This window comes from Salmo trutta, chromosome 27, assembly GCF_901001165.1.
Source record: "Salmo trutta chromosome 27, fSalTru1.1, whole genome shotgun sequence".
Lineage (NCBI taxonomy): Eukaryota > Metazoa > Chordata > Actinopteri > Salmoniformes > Salmonidae > Salmo > Salmo trutta.
The window spans coordinates 38,495,867-38,513,754 of NC_042983.1; the positions used below are offsets into that span (position 1 = coordinate 38,495,867).

At 43.4% G+C, this 17,888-nt stretch overlaps 1 protein-coding gene across 4 annotated transcripts in view; it reads right to left on the bottom strand.

Moving 5' to 3' along the window:
- spef2 (sperm flagellar 2) overlaps nucleotides 1-17,732 on the bottom strand; it is a 50,543-nt gene extending 32,811 nt beyond the window's left edge. For 2 of the 4 annotated variants that reach the window (XM_029717992.1, XM_029717991.1), the window contains exons 1-14: nucleotides 17,473-17,732; nucleotides 16,787-16,889; nucleotides 16,446-16,698; nucleotides 15,724-15,894; nucleotides 12,166-12,306; nucleotides 7,394-7,476; nucleotides 6,964-7,171; nucleotides 6,364-6,552; nucleotides 4,148-4,335; nucleotides 2,681-2,849; nucleotides 2,152-2,371; nucleotides 1,299-1,381; nucleotides 1,027-1,117; nucleotides 716-765 (exon numbers count right to left, since the gene is read on the bottom strand). In XM_029717992.1, the coding sequence (XP_029573852.1) occupies nucleotides 716-765; nucleotides 1,027-1,117; nucleotides 1,299-1,381; nucleotides 2,152-2,371; nucleotides 2,681-2,849; nucleotides 4,148-4,335; nucleotides 6,364-6,552; nucleotides 6,964-7,171; nucleotides 7,394-7,476; nucleotides 12,166-12,306; nucleotides 15,724-15,894; nucleotides 16,446-16,698; nucleotides 16,787-16,889; nucleotides 17,473-17,530 (2,007 nt within the window). In that variant the 5' untranslated portion in view covers nucleotides 17,531-17,732. Of the gene's footprint in view, nucleotides 1-715; nucleotides 766-1,026; nucleotides 1,118-1,298; nucleotides 1,382-2,151; nucleotides 2,372-2,680; nucleotides 2,850-4,147; nucleotides 4,336-6,363; nucleotides 6,553-6,963; nucleotides 7,172-7,393; nucleotides 7,477-8,300; nucleotides 9,023-12,165; nucleotides 12,307-15,723; nucleotides 15,895-16,445; nucleotides 16,699-16,786; nucleotides 16,890-17,472 lie in introns of those variants that run through there. The other 2 variants (XM_029717993.1, XM_029717994.1) reach the window with 2 other exon arrangements.
- Nucleotides 17,733-17,888: the final 156 nt, after the last annotated feature.

A 17,888-nucleotide genomic window follows, 5' to 3' on the forward strand; every position in this document is an offset into this window, starting at 1 on the left:
ATGTTTTTCAGCAGCAGGGACTGGGAGACTAGTCAGGATCGAGGGAAAGATGAACAGAGCAAAGTACAGACAGATCCTTGATGAAAATCCTGCTCCAAAGCGCTCAAGACCTCAGACTGGGGTGAAGGTTCACCTTCTAACAGGACAACGACCCTAAGCACATAGCCAAGACAACGCAGAAGTGGCTTCGTGATAAGTCTCTGAATGTTCTCGAGTGGCCCAGCCAGAGCCCGGACTTGAACCCGATCGAACATCTCTGGAGAGACCTGAAAATAGCTGTGCGGTGATGCTTCCCATCCAACCTGACAGAGCTTGAGAGGATCTGCAGAGAAGAATAGGAGAAACTACCCAAATAGAGGTGTGCCAAGCTTGTAGCGTCATACCAAAGAAGACGAGGCTGTAATCGCTGCCAAAGGTGCTTCAACAAAGTACTGAGTAAGGGTCTGAATACTTATGTAAATGTTATATTTCAGTTTTTTATTTGAAAAAAATTCAAATAAAACTGTTTTTTCTTTGTCATTATGGGTTATTGCGTGTAGCTTGATGATGATGATTGTTTGTTTATCCATTTTAGAATAATGCTGTAACATAACAAAATGTGGAAAAAGTCAAAGGGTCTGAATACTTTCTGAATACACTGTATGTGTTTCTCTGTGTCAGTTTGTAGGTATAAGAGATATATGGTCATGTTAAAATACCTCTGTACTGTACTTGCCTTGGGTTTTTTCTTGGCTCCTTGCTGCTGAGGCTCCTGAGCGAGTGGACCTAAAAAACAATAAGACCAAATCAGACAAAACGCTTGTTTACAGACGGGCAAATGAAGTAAGAAAATACCTGGAATTCACAAGTTACATTTCTCATTGGCTTAAACATGTGCTGCTGATTCTCCTAATATTGCGCTCTGGCGTGATGTTTCCCCTAGGTACAGATCTAGAATCAGCTTGCCCTCCCCCAATCGTCACCTTAACCATTAGTGGGGAAAATGAAAAAAACCGACCCAAGATCAGCGTCTAGGGGCAACTTCACCTGAATCCTGTGATGACTCCTCCTCCATCTCAGTATCCATCTCCACCTGGTCGATGTCTTTAGTGGGCAATGTTTCACAGCTCTCTGGGCTCTTATACAGTATAAAAAGGTTCATGCTTTTATTTAAATACAGATAAAAAAGGGAATATACAACTGCATACAGCTGTCATTCATACATTCTTATGACAGTTTTATATACGTGTTATTCCAATTCACTCACTTCAAAACCTTTCAGACATGTTTTAGATTTTTTTTTAAACCGGTTTTCTGACCTCACGTCCAAGCTTTCCAAGCTGACGTGCAGCCAGGGCCTCCTGGATCAGAACATTAGCTGACAGGATGTGGATGTGATGGACTGGGTTAGAAGACGAGAGAATAGATGGTGGTTTGCAGAGAGGTCCCATTTTCATATATATATATATATATATATTATTCATATATATTGTATACCTACACTGACTGTACAAAACATTAAGAACAAATTCCTAATATAGAGTTGCACCTCCCCGCTTTTGCCCTCAGAACAGCCTCAGTCTGTCGGGGCATGGACTCTACAAGGTGTCGAAAGCGTGAAACTGTTGAGTGTGGAAAAACCCAGCAGCGTTGCAGTTCTTCACACAAACCAGTGCGCCTGGCACCTACAACCATACCCTGTTCAATGGCACTTAAATATTTTGTCTTGCCCATTCACCCTCTGAATAGCACACATACACAATCCATGTCTCAATTGTCTCAAGGCTTAAAAATCCTTCTTGAACCTGTCTTCTCCCCTTCCTCTCCACTGGTTGAAGTGGATTTAACAAGTGACATCAATAAGTGATCATAGCTTTCACCTGGATTCACCTGGTCAGCATTTTAGCGTGATGGGAAGTTAACTGCTTAATTAACTCAGAAACCATACCTGTGTGGAAGCACCAGCTTTCAATATAGTTTGTATCCCTCATTTAGTGTTTCCTTTATTTTGGCAGTTACCTGTATGTTATTCTATGGATGTTTTAGCCAAAGTACATAGACGACTCTCACGAGGCAAGACACACGACAACACCTAATCTGTTACCTAACCTTTTGCCAGAAATGAAGTAGCATGGTAATGCACAATACTGCATCATATGGTTGGAGGGATACCTTTGGAAATCCTGGTTAAGCATGTGGTCTTCCCGGAGAAAAGCTTCCCCAGCACACAGGCTTTCAGTGTGAACCGAGGAAAGGAGGGAGGAAGGGTGTCTGGTTTGGGGGGGTTCACAATAGTCTGCAGGCGGAGCACCACATGTCCCAGGATATTGTTGTTGGATGGGGGGGGCTTTGTCTCCCCCTCCTCTGGCCAGGTCCACTCACCAGTCATGCTCTAACACACAGAATCAACACATAGAACACACCTAAAGACACTGGGATTACTGCCAACAATAACGCTGAACCTGCTAGCCTGGGTACCAGGCATACAAAGAATTATCATGATAGCACAAACAGATCTGGGACCAGGCTATAAACCTGCACCATTGTGAAATTCAACATATCAGTCAAGTCATATTCTTGATTTGCGACACCATTTCAAGACAATTTGAGAACCACTGAATTCCAGTTACACACCGAACAGCATTTCATGGACAATTCTGAACAGAATTTCTTGGGCATGACCTCACACTAATGGACTCACCATATACTCATCATAGTCCTGGTTGTTAAGGATCTCCTGTTTCTCAACCTCAATGAACTGCTCTGGGGTGGGGTCGGCAGGTAGCTCCTCCAGACTGCCACTGTCATACAGGAGCTTCCCGCAAAACATGAGCTCCTTCCATTCCCGCATCAACTTCCCAGGGATAAGACTGCAGGACAGAGTAGCAAAGTACACTCAGAGCTGTGTTGCATCTAAAATGATGCCGTTAGAATACTGTGCCAGTCCTGCTGGAGTATCACTCTACTGAATTAATGATTAAGGTCTTGAAGATATTTTTTTTATTACAAAAACAGTCCCAAAAAGGGAAGGTTGCTCTCCCACCCTTGTCTACTTGTCTTCTGCTTTGCCTTTACATATCATTTCTAATTCTCTTCCCTCCAAGTACATTCTAATTGTTGTTGTTTGAACCAGTACAAGTGAACAAGTTACATTAAAACCTTTACGAGAAGAATGAGACAGAATTTTAGGTTGTTTTCTTTATTTGATTTTGTTGGTCAAGTCATTTGACAAGCAAAATAATACATGATTCCGTCATGTCGTGCCTTGAGCTAACCTAACGATTTTCCACAAGCAAAGCTATAACGGTATGAGCAAACACAACTTCCCACTGGGAACAGACGTCAATTCAACGTCTATTCCACGTTGGTTCAACATAATGTCATTGAAATGACGTGGAAACAACATTGATTCAACCAGTGTGTGCCCAGTGGGTGGTGAAATACTCACATTCTGACACATTGTTAATTTCTACGGGGGTTAACACTCTTAGATTGTCTTAGCTCCTCAAAATCTATAGCTGGCTTATGATATTGTGAGTGCTTTTAGTATTATTAGATGGATATAGCAGCCTTTTCACTTTCATTATTTTATATCTCAACAAACTACAAACACCCTTGTCTTTCAGATTCTATCAAACATTTGTACAGAACGTCATGTAAACTGTACTACTGAATACAATAAAAACGGATCTGGTTGAAAACAGCCTATGTGGCATCGATGTGAGTCAGAAACATTTATTCTACAGTCACAATTGACTACAAACTGTAAATAGGATAATTTTGGTCATTAAGTCAGTCTTGTCCAGAACAGAGATGTGTGAGATTATTAGGACAAAAGGGTATGTCAAGTAATGAAGGGTACATAACAGTTTTCCTTGGATTGGGTTCATTTCAGTCCTGCCCACATGCCCACAGCTGGCAGCACCCAAGCCATCATCAATTCGGAGCACAGTTGCACGTGACCAGATTGTAACGCCCATCACACTGACCATGGTCAATTTGGTTTGACTTTGGTTATCCGTATGGGGCTAGTTTGGGACATCAGTAAATTACATAATGTACATGGGACAATATTCAAACATTTCAATAGCTCCAAATGTCAATGACATAAAAACCTCAAACTTTCAATTTGTAGAAATGAATAACACTCTCGAACGGTGGCACGTACTTTCCAGTGAGGAGGCGGTACTCTCCAGCTTTCGTGGCCAGGTCCACTATCTGCTCCAGTATTTCTCGGCAGCTGTCAGAGTGCTTCCTGTAGCGAGCCTGGGCGCGCTCCGTTGCTATCCTGTCATGTACCTCAATCTCCTTCCGAGTTTCCTCGGCGTGATCCAAACTGGCCTGGTGTGCTAGAGCCTGTTACACCAGTGGCAGGTCAAAGGTCAAACCTCACATCAGCTTTTAGTTTAATAGTTAGTGCTATCCGGGATCCTTGGGACGTCCTAACCTAAACCTAAACCCTAACCTTAACCCCTACCTTTATCGGATAGTAAGAACCTTAGTTTAATCGCCCCTCGTGACCAGAATCCAGCCACTCCAAAAACATATTGTAAGTAACACTAAGAAATCGAAAATAAAGTAATATTCTCCTGAAAGCACCTAAAACTATACTTGGCTTTACACTGTATTTCTTTTGAAGCATGGCTGTACATGAAACAAATGCAAACCTTTTGTTTGTTAATAATAATAATATCATTACAATTTTGAACAACTAAGTAGCTTAACTAGATGAGGCTTTACTTTCCATGCATGATGATATGCTGATTCTAGGTATATATGTACAATGTGCAGGTGCAATACATCCTCTACTTGCCGAGGGTCTCACTGAAGGGGAAATCCTGCACACTACTTCTTCTGACATGTTGGCTGCTGATGACTGACTAAAGCAGGGCATTGCTCAAGCAGATCATCTATGGTCTATGGTCCATCTATGATCTATTTGTCTGTCTATGGTCCTTCTATTTTTATTTTATCCATTATTTTACCAGGTAAGTTGACTGAGAACATGTTCTCATTTGCAGCAACAACCTGGGTAATAGTTACAGGGGAGAGGAGGGGGATGAATGAGCCAATTGTAAACTGGGGATTATTAGGTGACCATGATGGTTTGAGGGCCAGACTGGGAATTTAGCCAGGACACCAGGGTTAACACCCCTACTCTTACAATAAGTGACATGGGATCTTTAATGACCTCAGAGAGTCAGGACACCCATTTAACATCCCATCTGAAAGACAGCACCCTACACAGGGCAATGTCCCCAATTACTGCCCTGGGGCATTGGGATATTTTATTTTAGACCAGAGGAAAGAGTGCCTCCTACTGGCCCTCCAACACCACTTCCAGCAGCATCTGGTCTCCCATCCAGGGACTGACCAGGACCAACCCTGCTTAGCTTCAGAAGCAAGCCAGTAGTGGGATGCAGGGTGGTATGCTGCTGGCCTATGGTCCATCTATGGTCTATGATCCATCTATTGTCTATGATCCATCTATTGTCTATGGTCCATCTATTGTCTATGGTCCATCTATGATCTATTTACAGTCCATCTATGGTCTATTTACGGTCCATCTATGGTCTATGATCCATCTATGGTCCATCTATGGTCTATTTACGGTCCATCTATGGGCTATGGTCCATCTATGCTCTATTTACGGTCCATCTATGGGCTATGGTCCATCTATGGTCTATTTACGGTCCATCTATGGTCTATGGTCCATCTATGGTCTATTTACGGTCCATCTATGGTCTATTTACGGTCCATCTATGGTCCGTCTATGGTCCATCTATGGTCTATGGTCCATCTATGGTCTATTTACAGTCCATCTATGGTCTATTTACGGTCCATCTATGGTCCGTCTATGGTCTATGGTCCATCTATGATCTATTTATGGTCTATTTACGGTCTATCTATGGTCCGTCTATGGTCTATGGTCCATCTACGGTCTATTTACGGTCCATCTATGGTCCGTCTATGGTCCATCTATGGTCTATTTACGGTCCATCTATGGTCCGTCTATGGTCCATCTATGGTCTATGGTCCATCTATGATCTATTTATGGTCCATCTATGGTCTATGGTTTATCTATGGTCTACGGTCTATCTATGGCATACGGTCTACGGTCTATCTATGGCCTATCTATGGTCTATGGTCTATCTATAGCCTATCTATGGTGTACGGTCTATCCTCTGGACTCCAAGGGGTGCACGGTTTAGTTTTTGTCCTAGCACTACACAGCTGATTCAAATAATCAACTAATCATGTGTAGTGTTAGGGCAAAAAACAAAACTTGCACCCCTTGGGGTCCCAAGGACGGAGTTTGGGAAACGCTGGTCTATAGTCTATCTATGGTCCATCCTATGGAGCGATGGACTACATGGATCTCACCGCCTCCCTCTCCAAGGCCTCTTGGAAATCCCTCAGCCTTTGCTCTTGGTACTGTCTCTCGCGGAACACTCGGTTCTGTCGGAGAACGTCCTTCTGCTGGCGGAGCTGCATGAGCTGGACGGCCAGGCGTCTCTCCAGCTGGGACTGACGGGTCAGACGCTCCACCAGCTGCTCCTCTCGAAGGGCCTCCTGCACCACAAAAGGACACAATTTGTGTGGGGTGAAGTTGGCTCTAGACGCTGATCTTGTGTCTGTTTTTAATTACCCCACTAGTGGTTAAGGTTAGGATTGGGGGGAGGGGAAACTGATCCTAGATCTGTACCTAGGGTAAACATCACCACGGAGCGACACAATGACACATGACGGGACGATCGAACAGGTCTAAATTTACATTTTATTTGTTTATAATCGTGGAAGCAGCTACCCATGTCTTAGCTGAAATGACATGTGTAGGTTTTACACCTGTTCACAAATGACTATGTGACTGGTGTGACTGGTGACTAGTGTGACTGGGGACTAGTGCTGAACATGGATCATCATTAATAACATCATCATCATGTAGTATGAGAGGTCATACACTGTCTGTGGGTTGCTGCTCACCTCTTGGGCCTCGTGGGCTTTCAGTTGTTCCACTAAGACACGGCGGCGGCGTTTCTCCCTCTGCTGACGAGCTGCTGCATCCTCCTCCAGCCTCTGGCGGATTTTCTGGATGTACTCGCTGTTGGCCTGAGCCAGCTCCTCAGGCCTCTGCAACTGGGAGCCATGGCTTCTGGGGGTCTCACTGTGGAAAGAGGACATCTGCTGGGCACTGTGGGGAGGATGGATGGTAGTCAAGGGCTGCATATATCAAGCTTCTTAGAGTAGGAGTGATGATCTAGGATCAGCTTTGCCTTTTAGATCATAATGAATACAAGCAAATGGAAAGGGGGAATCTGATCCTAGATCAGCACCCCTACTCTGAAACAGTTAACACTCATTTTTAGGGGAACTATTTGGGAAGATTTGTGGTTGGGATTTTTCCAACACGTACCTCAAAGAAGAGGTGCCAAAGGCGCCAGCAGGTGACAACTTCTTCCTGTTCTTTTCAAACTGGGCGATTTCCATGTGAACCTTCTGTAAGGAAACCACAATGGAGAGTTTGGTCATGTCAAAAAAGGGCCTGTGAAGTTCTATGGAAATGATCCACAGCGGAGGGGTATGATGTGAAGCCAACCAGCCCAAGTGCCCCAAAAAATGACAGGCCCCTGTCCCTACCCATATTTCCCTTAAAATGTAAATAATTTTGTTGGTAAGGCTGTGTGTTAATATTACTAAGCATTGTAACAGCAGAGCAGAACCTAATCTAAGGGCACATTTGAAGCTGTTACCAGAGAAGCAATATAGCCAATACATTCAGCACCATGGACGGTGGTCAGAAATGAACCTGTATTAGTCGATCAGCACCACGGAAAGCACAAAGCGGTCAAAAAACACCCTATTTTATCTGCAAATAATAGACAATAGCCAATATTATAAAACATAAATATATAGATCAATATCTTGACAGAAACACAGCTAATGACCCAGTACATGATCGCTGAAGTTATGCACGGCGGCAAAACTGACATACCGGTATTTCAAATGATCTGCCTCCCGCAGAGGCCTATAGCAAAAACACCAGCAAATCAATCAAGTGGAGTATTCAAACAGATTGCTTAAATGGCAGCATGCCTTTTTAACAGTATATGATGTGTATGTGCTTACTATTATTCTTATAGCCTAGTTAAACGTATAGGCTATGACGACAATGAAATGGCTCAGGGGCTGTGCACCAGAACATGGTTTCCAAAGACAGATAGAGCATAGTCGTAGATTGACAAGCAATGTCAATTAATCTCAATAAAGCTTGATTTATATAGGCTGTCTGGGTAGCCTGCCCTGTAAAAATATAAGCTTACTCAGTCTTTTGATTGGCATTCGACGGGCCTTGCGCTCTGCTAAGTCGTTGACTAAGGCATTCAAATCCATGGTCCTGGCCCTGGTGTTTTCAATGGACAGAACGGCCAACACACTCAGTCTCTCCTGTCCCATGCTGCTCCTCAGGTATGATTTCATTATTTTCAGTTTGGAAAAGGAGCGCTCGGCACTGGCTACCGTTACAGGCAGTCATAAAAAGGAGCATCGCTGTAACTACTTCCCCAAATGTAGCAGTGACTGAATTGTAATCCACAATGAGCATCTTGGCCAGGTCTCCCATTGTAGTGTGTTTTGCTATTTCCTTCTTAAAACAGGCCCTGAAAGAGAGTAATTGGTAGGGAAGCTAGCTGATATATCTTTGCTGTAATGTTCTGCCAGCTGGCTAGCGGTCTCGCAGAGCGCATCATCATCTGAGTTGGCCAGGGTAGTGGGATGGATGGAGTCAAACAGACTCGATGTTGCCCGCAGACTTTTAAATCCGTTTGACAGCTGGTGAATAACGATGTCAAGGTTTGCATTAAAGACGTTGACTCTAAAACTACTCTCCCCATCAGACAGTCGCTCGTCCTCACAAAACTCATAAAAAATGACGCCTCGTTTTCCTTCTCCGAGTGTCTTCAAATGCGTTCTGAGTTCCCCATTTGTCGGCAAGGGTCTATGTAGTGACTTTGGCCTTCTCAAAATCCTGTCGGAATAGGGAGCATTTTGGAGACGACGTTCACATTTTCTAAAAACCTAAGTCTTCAGAAAGATGTATTTATTTATTTATTAATCCATTTTATTTTTCAGTGCTGCTGCATCATCCCTCTCGTCCTTCTTGTCATTTAAAAGCACAATCTTGTTGAGGGCCTTCATTACGTCCACATATCTGTATCTCAGGGCGGCAAGGGACTCATATCTAGATGACCAGCGGGTGGGACACAGTCGTTTTAGAATTATATTTTATTTTTCTGATGCAAAATCAAATATACCACTCAACATTGACCATCTATTTATGCTATGCCTGAAGAAGGTGTATAACAGTTCAACAATATCATACAACTGTTTAATCTCTGGCACATGTTTGACAGAGTCGTTGAGAGCCAGGTTAAGATTGTGCGCTGAGCAATGCACATAAACAGCAAGCGGCTTTTTTTCGGATATTCTGGCCTGCACACCCGAATAGACCCCGCTCATGTTAGCAGCTCCATCATACCCCTGCCCACGACATTTTGAAATATCCAGCCCATTATCCTCTATGCTGCCCAGGATTTTATGTTGAAGCTCCAGAAATCCCCAAAACAACTCTGTGATGGTCAGATTTGTGGCGACATTATTTGCATCCCTTATCACTCTCACATAGCAATAAACTTGGCTTAACTGGTCTACTTTGGATACATCCGGTGTCCATAATAATATATATTTTTTAAAATGGGGCTTCCTGCATCTCTCCCTGAATGTCACACTTCACTCTCTCGGCTAAGATATAAATCTGCTCATTTTGGATTTGAGGACTGAGATAGTTGACGGATCCTGCCGGGCGTCCTAAAAGTTATTTAAGAACTGGGTGGTAAAATGTTCAATTATACTGAGAAAATTCCCACTGTTGGCCTGCCCCAGCTTTTCACGGTGCTCTCTGAACGCCAAATGACATGATGCAAGTGTGAGAATAACATTAACTATGCGCTCCAACACCTGTCGCCAGAAATGTGCTGCGTTAAGCACGCCTCTCTCCATTTCTGCGTCAATAGTGCCATTGAGCTTCCATTGCTCATATACCAAACAGTCACCCATGTGAATCTGGGATGTCTCATAACATGCTATTTTGGATGTTAGATGGCGCCAATCTCTCACCCCATTCACTCACGCATCAGATAAGAAAGGGGAACTCCGATCTCCGAACAAGCAGCAAGGCTCACCAGCAAGGCTCACAATACGCGCAATCCAGCTTGGCCGAATAACATAGCCATGTATGTGGTAATTTGATTCCAGCCTTGGTTGTAGTGGTGTAAAGGTCCTAATCCAGGCACTTGTCATCTCCCGTCTGGATTACTGCAACTCGCTGTTGGCTGGGCTCCCTGCCTGTGCCATTAAACCCCTACAACTCATCCAGCCCGTCTGGTGTTCAACCTTCCCAAGTTCTCTCACGTCACCCAGTTCCTCCGCTCTCTCCACTGGCTTCCAGTTGAAGCTCGCATCTGCTACAAGACCATGGTGCTTGCCTACGGAGCTGTGAGGGGAACGGCACCTCCGTACCTTCAGGCTCTGATCAGTCCCTACACCCAAAGAAGGGCACTGCGTTCATCCACCTCTGGCCTGCTCGCCTCCCTATCTCTGCAGAAGCACAGTTCCCACTCAGCCCAGTCAAAACTGTTCGCTGCTCTGGCACCCCAATGGTGGAACAAGCTCCCTCACAACGCCAGGACGGTGGAGTCAATCGCCACCTTCCGGAGACACCTGAAACCCCACCTCTTTAAGGAATACCTGGGATAGGATAAAGTAATCCTTCTAACCCCCCCCCAAAAAAAAAATATATATAGATGTACTATTGTAAAGTGGTTGTTCCACTGGATATCATAAGGTGAATGCACCAATTTGTAAGTCGCTCTGGATAAGAGCGTCTGCTAAATAATGTAAATGTGTAACACGACTCACCGCCTTTCGTCATCTCATGGGAATGGGCCGGTAGGCATACACGAGCCTAACGCAATAATGTGCCGTTTAACTTTTGCATACACATTTGTTGCATAATAGACAAAGGATAGGTAAAACGGCCGTCTGTTTCCTCAGACGCCACGATTCTAGCCTCGCCCTGCTCCTCTTCCTCCCAGGGGATAGATAGCTTGTCCAGCCTGGCTTGGCTGGGTCGTATCCGCCGATACCTGACAACATGTATCCTCCTCTGTCATAGTTGCTTCTTCTGGTACGATGGAACAGCTTGACCTTGGCTCACTTGACCCGCTAAAAAATCTGCTGCTGGCGATGATAAACCTACATCCTCTTCTGGTCCTGCTACATTGCTTGTGCTAGCAATGGCTGCACTTGAACTGCATTGAAAAAGGAATCTAATTGAACACATTTTGATACCTCCTTTGCTTTCTCATTTTTGGCCTTCCTCTTTTGGGCTCCACTTTTGTGTTGATACATTGCTGATTTTTAAATCTGTAATTTTCTAATCTCGACTTTCTCTATTTATTTTTTGGCCGTTGTCTCTTGATAGCTAGCTCAACTGTTGCTTAAAACAATGACAGAAACAACGCTTTGGAGAGTATTTGCACAATGAATCCCAGAATGCATTTCATTATCTTAACATGATATTGAAACTATTGAATAATATGATTTATTTTGCAAATGAATTCGATTTATTGTCATCAATACACTAAAATATAATGCTGACTTATGTAGTGGCAAAAAAACATATTGTTGGTGAAACCATCAATTGAATCATTTATCATATAGCATAAATTAAAGAAAGACTTTCTTGTTAAATTGTATACGTGATAGACCCACATCAACAAATTATACTTGAGCATGGTGGGGCGGTATTCAAATTACATAGAGTTCCCGCGGCTCCGCAGATCTGGCCCGTTACCTGACCCTAGTGCGGTCTACTTCACGGGCTGAAGCTACCCCACTGAAGCCAAAACATAGTGGAGGTAGGGTGAAGTTACCCCTAGACGCTGATCTTGGGTCAGCTTTGCATTTCCCCCACTAATGGTTTGGGGAGGGGAAGCTAATCCTAGATCTGTAGCTAGGGGAAACTTCACCCTGGAGTGTATAATATGTTAAATTATCCTCTCATTGCCTTACACTCCAAACCCTTTTTACATAGCCTGACACTTTACAATATAGACATTCTTCTTTCACCTGAGCCTCCTGCTGCTTCCGGTTCTGTTGTTGTTTTTCCAGGGCCTTCAATGTCCGGTTGGGCGGGGGTTTGGGAATTTGGATGATGGCGGTCTGAATTCGAGTCATCATCTCATGCTGCTTTCTGCGTACATGTCGGTGCTGCAACGACAATATTATGTCAATGTAGTTAATATGCATAGTAGCTAGGCATCAAGTAGCACATTGAGTATCAAAACGTCTCACATCATTCATTCACTTCACTATATGTATGTGACCAGAGCAGTTCAGTATGCAGTAAGCACTGTTTGACATTGGATAGGAGCAGCTTTTCCTTCACATTGTCCACAACAACCCCACAATGCAACAATGGAAGTCTGTGATTGGCTAGCACAAAAAGGTTGGCGCTAACCCTGCTCCAGAGCAGGGCCAGGTAGCCCTGGCCTAAGTTTTGTGCTGTCCCACTGTGCAAATGTGAACATTAGCTTAGCTCTGGGCTACAATCTCTCTTAGCCCAGGGTTAAGGAGGCTGTTAGGGTTAGGAGCAATAATGAATATAAACCCTGGATTGCTGATGCTATGTATTGGCCATTGAGAGGCTTTAAAGCCACCGGTCGGCCATATTGGCACTCCCCAGTAGGAACAGTCCTCCATAGAAATTAATGTAATTCTATAGTGTTTCAGTATTATATGTATTATTATACAGTGGCTTGCGAACGCCTTACAAACTGGAATTAAAATAGATTTTTGGGGGTTTTGTATCATTTGATTTACACAACATGCCTACCACTTTGAGAATGCAAAATATTTTTTATTGTGAAACAAACAAGAAATAAGACCAAAAAAAAATAAAAAACTTGAGCGTGCATAACTATTCACCCCCCCAAAGTCAATACTTTCTAGAGCCACGTTTTGCAGCAATTACAGCTGCAAGTCTCTTGGGGTATGTCTCTATAAGCTTGGCACATCTAGCCACTGGGATTTTTGCCCATTCTTCAAGGCAAAACTGCTCCAGTTCCTTCAAGTTGGATGGGTTCCGCTGGTGTACAGCAAGCTTTAAGTCATACCACAGATTCTCAATTGGATTGAGGTCTGGGGTTTGACTAGGATATTCCAATACATTTAAATGTTTCCCCTTAAACCATTCAAGTGTTGCTTTAGCAGTATGCTTAGGGTCATTGTCCTGCCGGAAGGTGAACCTCCGTCCCAGTCTCAAATCTCTGGAAGACTAAAACACATTTCCCTCAAGAATTTCCCTGTATTTAGCGCCATCCACCATTCCTTCAATTCTGACCAGTTTCCCAGTCCCTGCCGATGAGAAACATCCCCACAGCATGATGCTGCCACCACCATGCTTCACTGTGGGGATGTTGATCTCGGGGTGATGAGAGGTGCTGGGTTGCGCCAGACATAGTGTTTTCCTTGATGGCCAAAAAGCTCAATTTTAGTCTCATCCGACCAGAGTACCTTCTTCCATATGTTTGGGGAGTCTCCCACATGCCTTTTGGCAAACACCAAACGTGTTTGCTTATTTTTTCTTTAAGCAATGGCTTTTTTCTAGCCACTCTTCCGTAAAGCCCAGCTCTGTGGAGTGTACGGATTAAAGTGGTCCTATGGACAGATACTCCAGTCTCCGCTGTGGAGTTTTGCAACTCCTTCAGGGTTATCTTTGGTCTCTTTGTTGCCTCTCTGATTAATGCCCTCCTTGCCTGGTCTGTGAGTTTTGGTGGGCGGCCCTCTCTTGGCAGGTTTGTTGTGGTGCCATATTCTTTCCATTTTTTAATAATGGATTTAATGGTGCTCCGTGGGATGTTCAAAGTTTCGGATATTTTTTTAGAGCCCAACCCTGATCTGTACTTCTCCACAACTTTGTCCCTGACATGTTTGGAGAGCTCCTTAGTCTTCGTAGTGCCCCTTGCTTAGTGGTGTTGCAGACTCTGGAGCCTTTCATAACAGGTGTATATATACTGAGATCATGTGACAGATCAGTTGACACTTAGATTGAACACAGGTGAACTTTATTTAACTAATTATGTAACCTATGAAGGTTATTGGTTGCACCAGATCTTATTTAGGGGCTTCATAGCAAAGGGGGGAATACGTATGCACGCACCACTTTTCCGTTTTTAATAAAAACATTTATTAAGTTATTTTAAGTTATTTTTTTCATTTCACTTCACCAATTTGGACTATTTTGTGTGTGTCCATTACATGAAATCCAAATAAAAATCTATTTAAATTACAGGTTGTAATGCAACAAAATAGGAAAAAAGCCAAGGGGGATGAATAATTTTGCAAGGCACTGTATGTGTTATATTTGAGTATTTTGTTGTTAGTGGGGCAGTAACATTGGCAGGCTCTAAAAAAAGATATTTTAAGGATTTAAAAAAAAAGATATATTTTTTCATTTTTATGTTTAGCTCACATAATATAATGTAAAAGTATGCACTAAGGTGTCTGTAATAGAATACAAGTGTCAAAAACAAATGTAGACATTAATAAATGCATTACTATAGCTTCCCTCTTTTTTTAAAACAGAGGAGTACCAAGATGGCTGCGCTATAATACAGCGCCCCGTCATCCTGGGTTTATACACATCACTGGTTAGGAGGCTGTTAGCCCAGGACTAAGGAGGCTGTTAGCTCAGGGCTAAGGAGGTTGTTAGCCCAGGATTAAGGAGGCTGTTAGGATTAGGGTTAGGAGGCTGTTAGCCCAGGGCTAAGGAGGTTGTTAGCCCAGGATTAAGGAGGCTGTTAGCTCAGGGCTAAGGAGGTTGTTAGCCCAGGATTAAGGAGGCTGTTAGGATTTGGGTTAGGAGGCTGTTAGCCCAGGGCTAAGGAGGCTGTTAGGATTTGGGTTAGGAGGCTGTTAGCCCAGGGCTAACAAGGCTGTTAGGATTAGGGTTAGGAGGCTGTTAGCTCAGGGCTAAGGAGGTTGTTAGCCCAGGACTAAGGAGGCTGTTAGGATTAGGGTTAGGAGGCTGTTAGCCCAGGGCTAAGGAGGCTGTTAGGATTAGGGTTAGGAGGTTGTTAGCCCAGGATTAAGGAGGCTGTTAGGATTAGGGTTAGGAGGCTGTTAGCTCAGGGCTAAGGAGGTTGTTAGCCCAGGACTAAGGAGGCTGTTAGGATTAGGGTTAGGAGGCTGTTAGCCCAGGGCTAAGGAGGCTGTTAGGATTAGGGTTAGGAGGTTGTTAGCCCAGGATTAAGGAGGCTGTTAGGATTAGGGTTAGGAGGCTGTTAGCCCAGGGCTAAGGAGGCTGTTAGGATTAGGGTTAGGAGGCTGTTAGCCCAGGGCTAAGGAGGCTGTTAGCCCAGGATTAAGGAGGCTGTTAGGATTTGGGTAGGAGGCTGTTAGCTCAGGGCTAAGGAGGCTGTTAGGATTAGGGTTAGGAGGCTGTTAGCCCAGGGCTAAGGAGGCTGTTAGGATTAGGGTTAGGAGGCTGTTAGCTCAGGGCTAAGGAGGCTGTTAGGATTTGGGTTAGGAGGCTGTTAGCTCAGGGCTAACAAGTCTGTTAGCCCAGGGTTAGGAGGCTGTTAGCCCAGGACTAAATGTAGTGTGAACATGGATTCTTTCTGATACCTTTTCAATGTCCTGGAGTCTCATCTCTTCCTGCACTTTCTGCCGTTTCTGCTCCTCCACAAAGTGGGCCATGACAGACTTGTCATATATCTCTCGACCTTTCATTTCGTACTTCAGAGCGATTTTTTGGAGTTTCAGATCAGCCTCTCTCTTGACGACTGTCCTCAGGCGCTGGGATAATAAAGACAGATACAATTTAAAAAAATAAAAAACGTATTCTTATTGGTCAAAGGAGAGATTGTGGAAAATATAGACAGTATTTGTCACAAAGGCAGTGGGTCAGATTCAAAGCCACGCCGACACTGGCAAACGTGTACTGTAGGCAAACCTGGTCACAGGCTTGGATAACGCAGGAGGTCCCTTCGATCTCCACAGAGTTGGGTAAAGCTGCTCTTAGTTTTCAAATCAAATCACATTTTTTTGCACCCTTTATGTGGAACAACTCACAGAGATGTTCTGGTCATCCTTGGTCAGTTCAGAAAAATAATTAGAGACCTCTATGTTGATAAATGTCTGTTTTTCTTAATGTTTTGTAATTTTGTATATATGTTTCATGTAGTGATGCAGGGATAATCTGAAAAAGAGACCCTAGTCTCAGTATAACTGAATATAACCCTGTCAAAATAAAGGTTTAATTAAAAAAATTACAACGCTAGACCACCCAGGCGACAACAAACGAATGAAGAAGACGTGAGGGGTTGAGGGAGCCTTATTCCACTTACCTCAGAGTAGATGTCATTCTCCACACGGTGGAGGCAAGCTGTGGCAGCTGGCTGCATAGCCTCCATAGCTGTGCCTGTCAGGCCGGCCTTCCTCTTCTTCTGCAGCAGTATGAAGAGCTGATAAAGCAGCCGCGTGGCAGCACCTTGCTGCTCCCGCATCACTGCTTGGGCCATGCTCAGGTCGAAGGAAACTCCGAGCAGTTGCAATGTGGGTTCCATGAGTGTGAAGTTATTCAGCTTTGAGTTTGCAGTGCTAGGAGAGACAATTGTTTTGTAACCTAGGCAAAATAATAAGATATTGGAACATTGTTGATTAAAGAAATATCAACTGATTAACTTACTTGCTCTTTAAGAACAGGTCAAAATCCCCCTGCAGTTGATATTTATGCAGGACCTCTCCAATAAGATAGCCATTTGCAAAATCTTTAGAGATGGACCTGGGGTCTGCAAAAAGACAAGTGTAACATTTAGGGCCACCCTAGGCAATAGGCATCTAGGCTACCAACAACTGGAACTCCTATAGCTACACTTGATTTTGAGATGAGAAGGAAAAAAAGCGAACCAACAAACTAGCTTATTAAAGTCACATATTGCAATTTCAAGACCCTGCGCTAAGTATTACATTGTTTACAAACAAAAGAGTAAAATAAGCTTATATTTGTGCTTTTGATGGGGTAAGACTGTTGAACTATGCTCACGGGGCATTTCTTAGTTATATTCTTCAAGAATCAATGACTATATATAATTAATTTAAAAGTACGTTTATCACGGAGTGACATTATAATTTATCATTATTGAACAGCAGGAAATATTGCAGACTAACGTTATGGCTTTAATTCAGTTTTTTGTTGTTGTTAACTATAAATACTACACAACACAATATACAAAACGTACAATGCAAACCACAAGTTGGACTCATTGCATCAAAATATAATTGTCTACAGGCTGGCTAGATAAATTGTTAGTTTAAAGTTAATACATTACCTAGCTACAGTTGCTAACGTTAACGTTAGCTGTTCACACTTACCAACGGTTTTTGATAGCCGGAGCTCTACGTTTAGCCACCTGCATAATATATCCGACATTTTGACGTTTTCGTTATTGTTGTGTAGCTAAATATTATAAGTATTATAAGTATTAAACTACATGATGGCTCTTAACTTGTTCTGGCTAGCTAGGGGGGAATTGACAACAAACCACAAGGTGTGTCGTTGCCATAGTGATATACCAACTAAAAGCGGGGTTTGGGGAAAGCAAGCAGGGCCTCTCTCTCTTGTGGGTTTGTGCTTGTGACTGAATCAGCAGCTCCTTGAGTAATCATTGTTTTGTTCACAAAAAATAGCCTGCCAAAGCTGCCCTGTAGTGATTGATTGCACCAATAGCAATATGTAGCCATGCATGTAACATACAGGTAAACATTTGCAAAAGGAAGCCATTTAAACG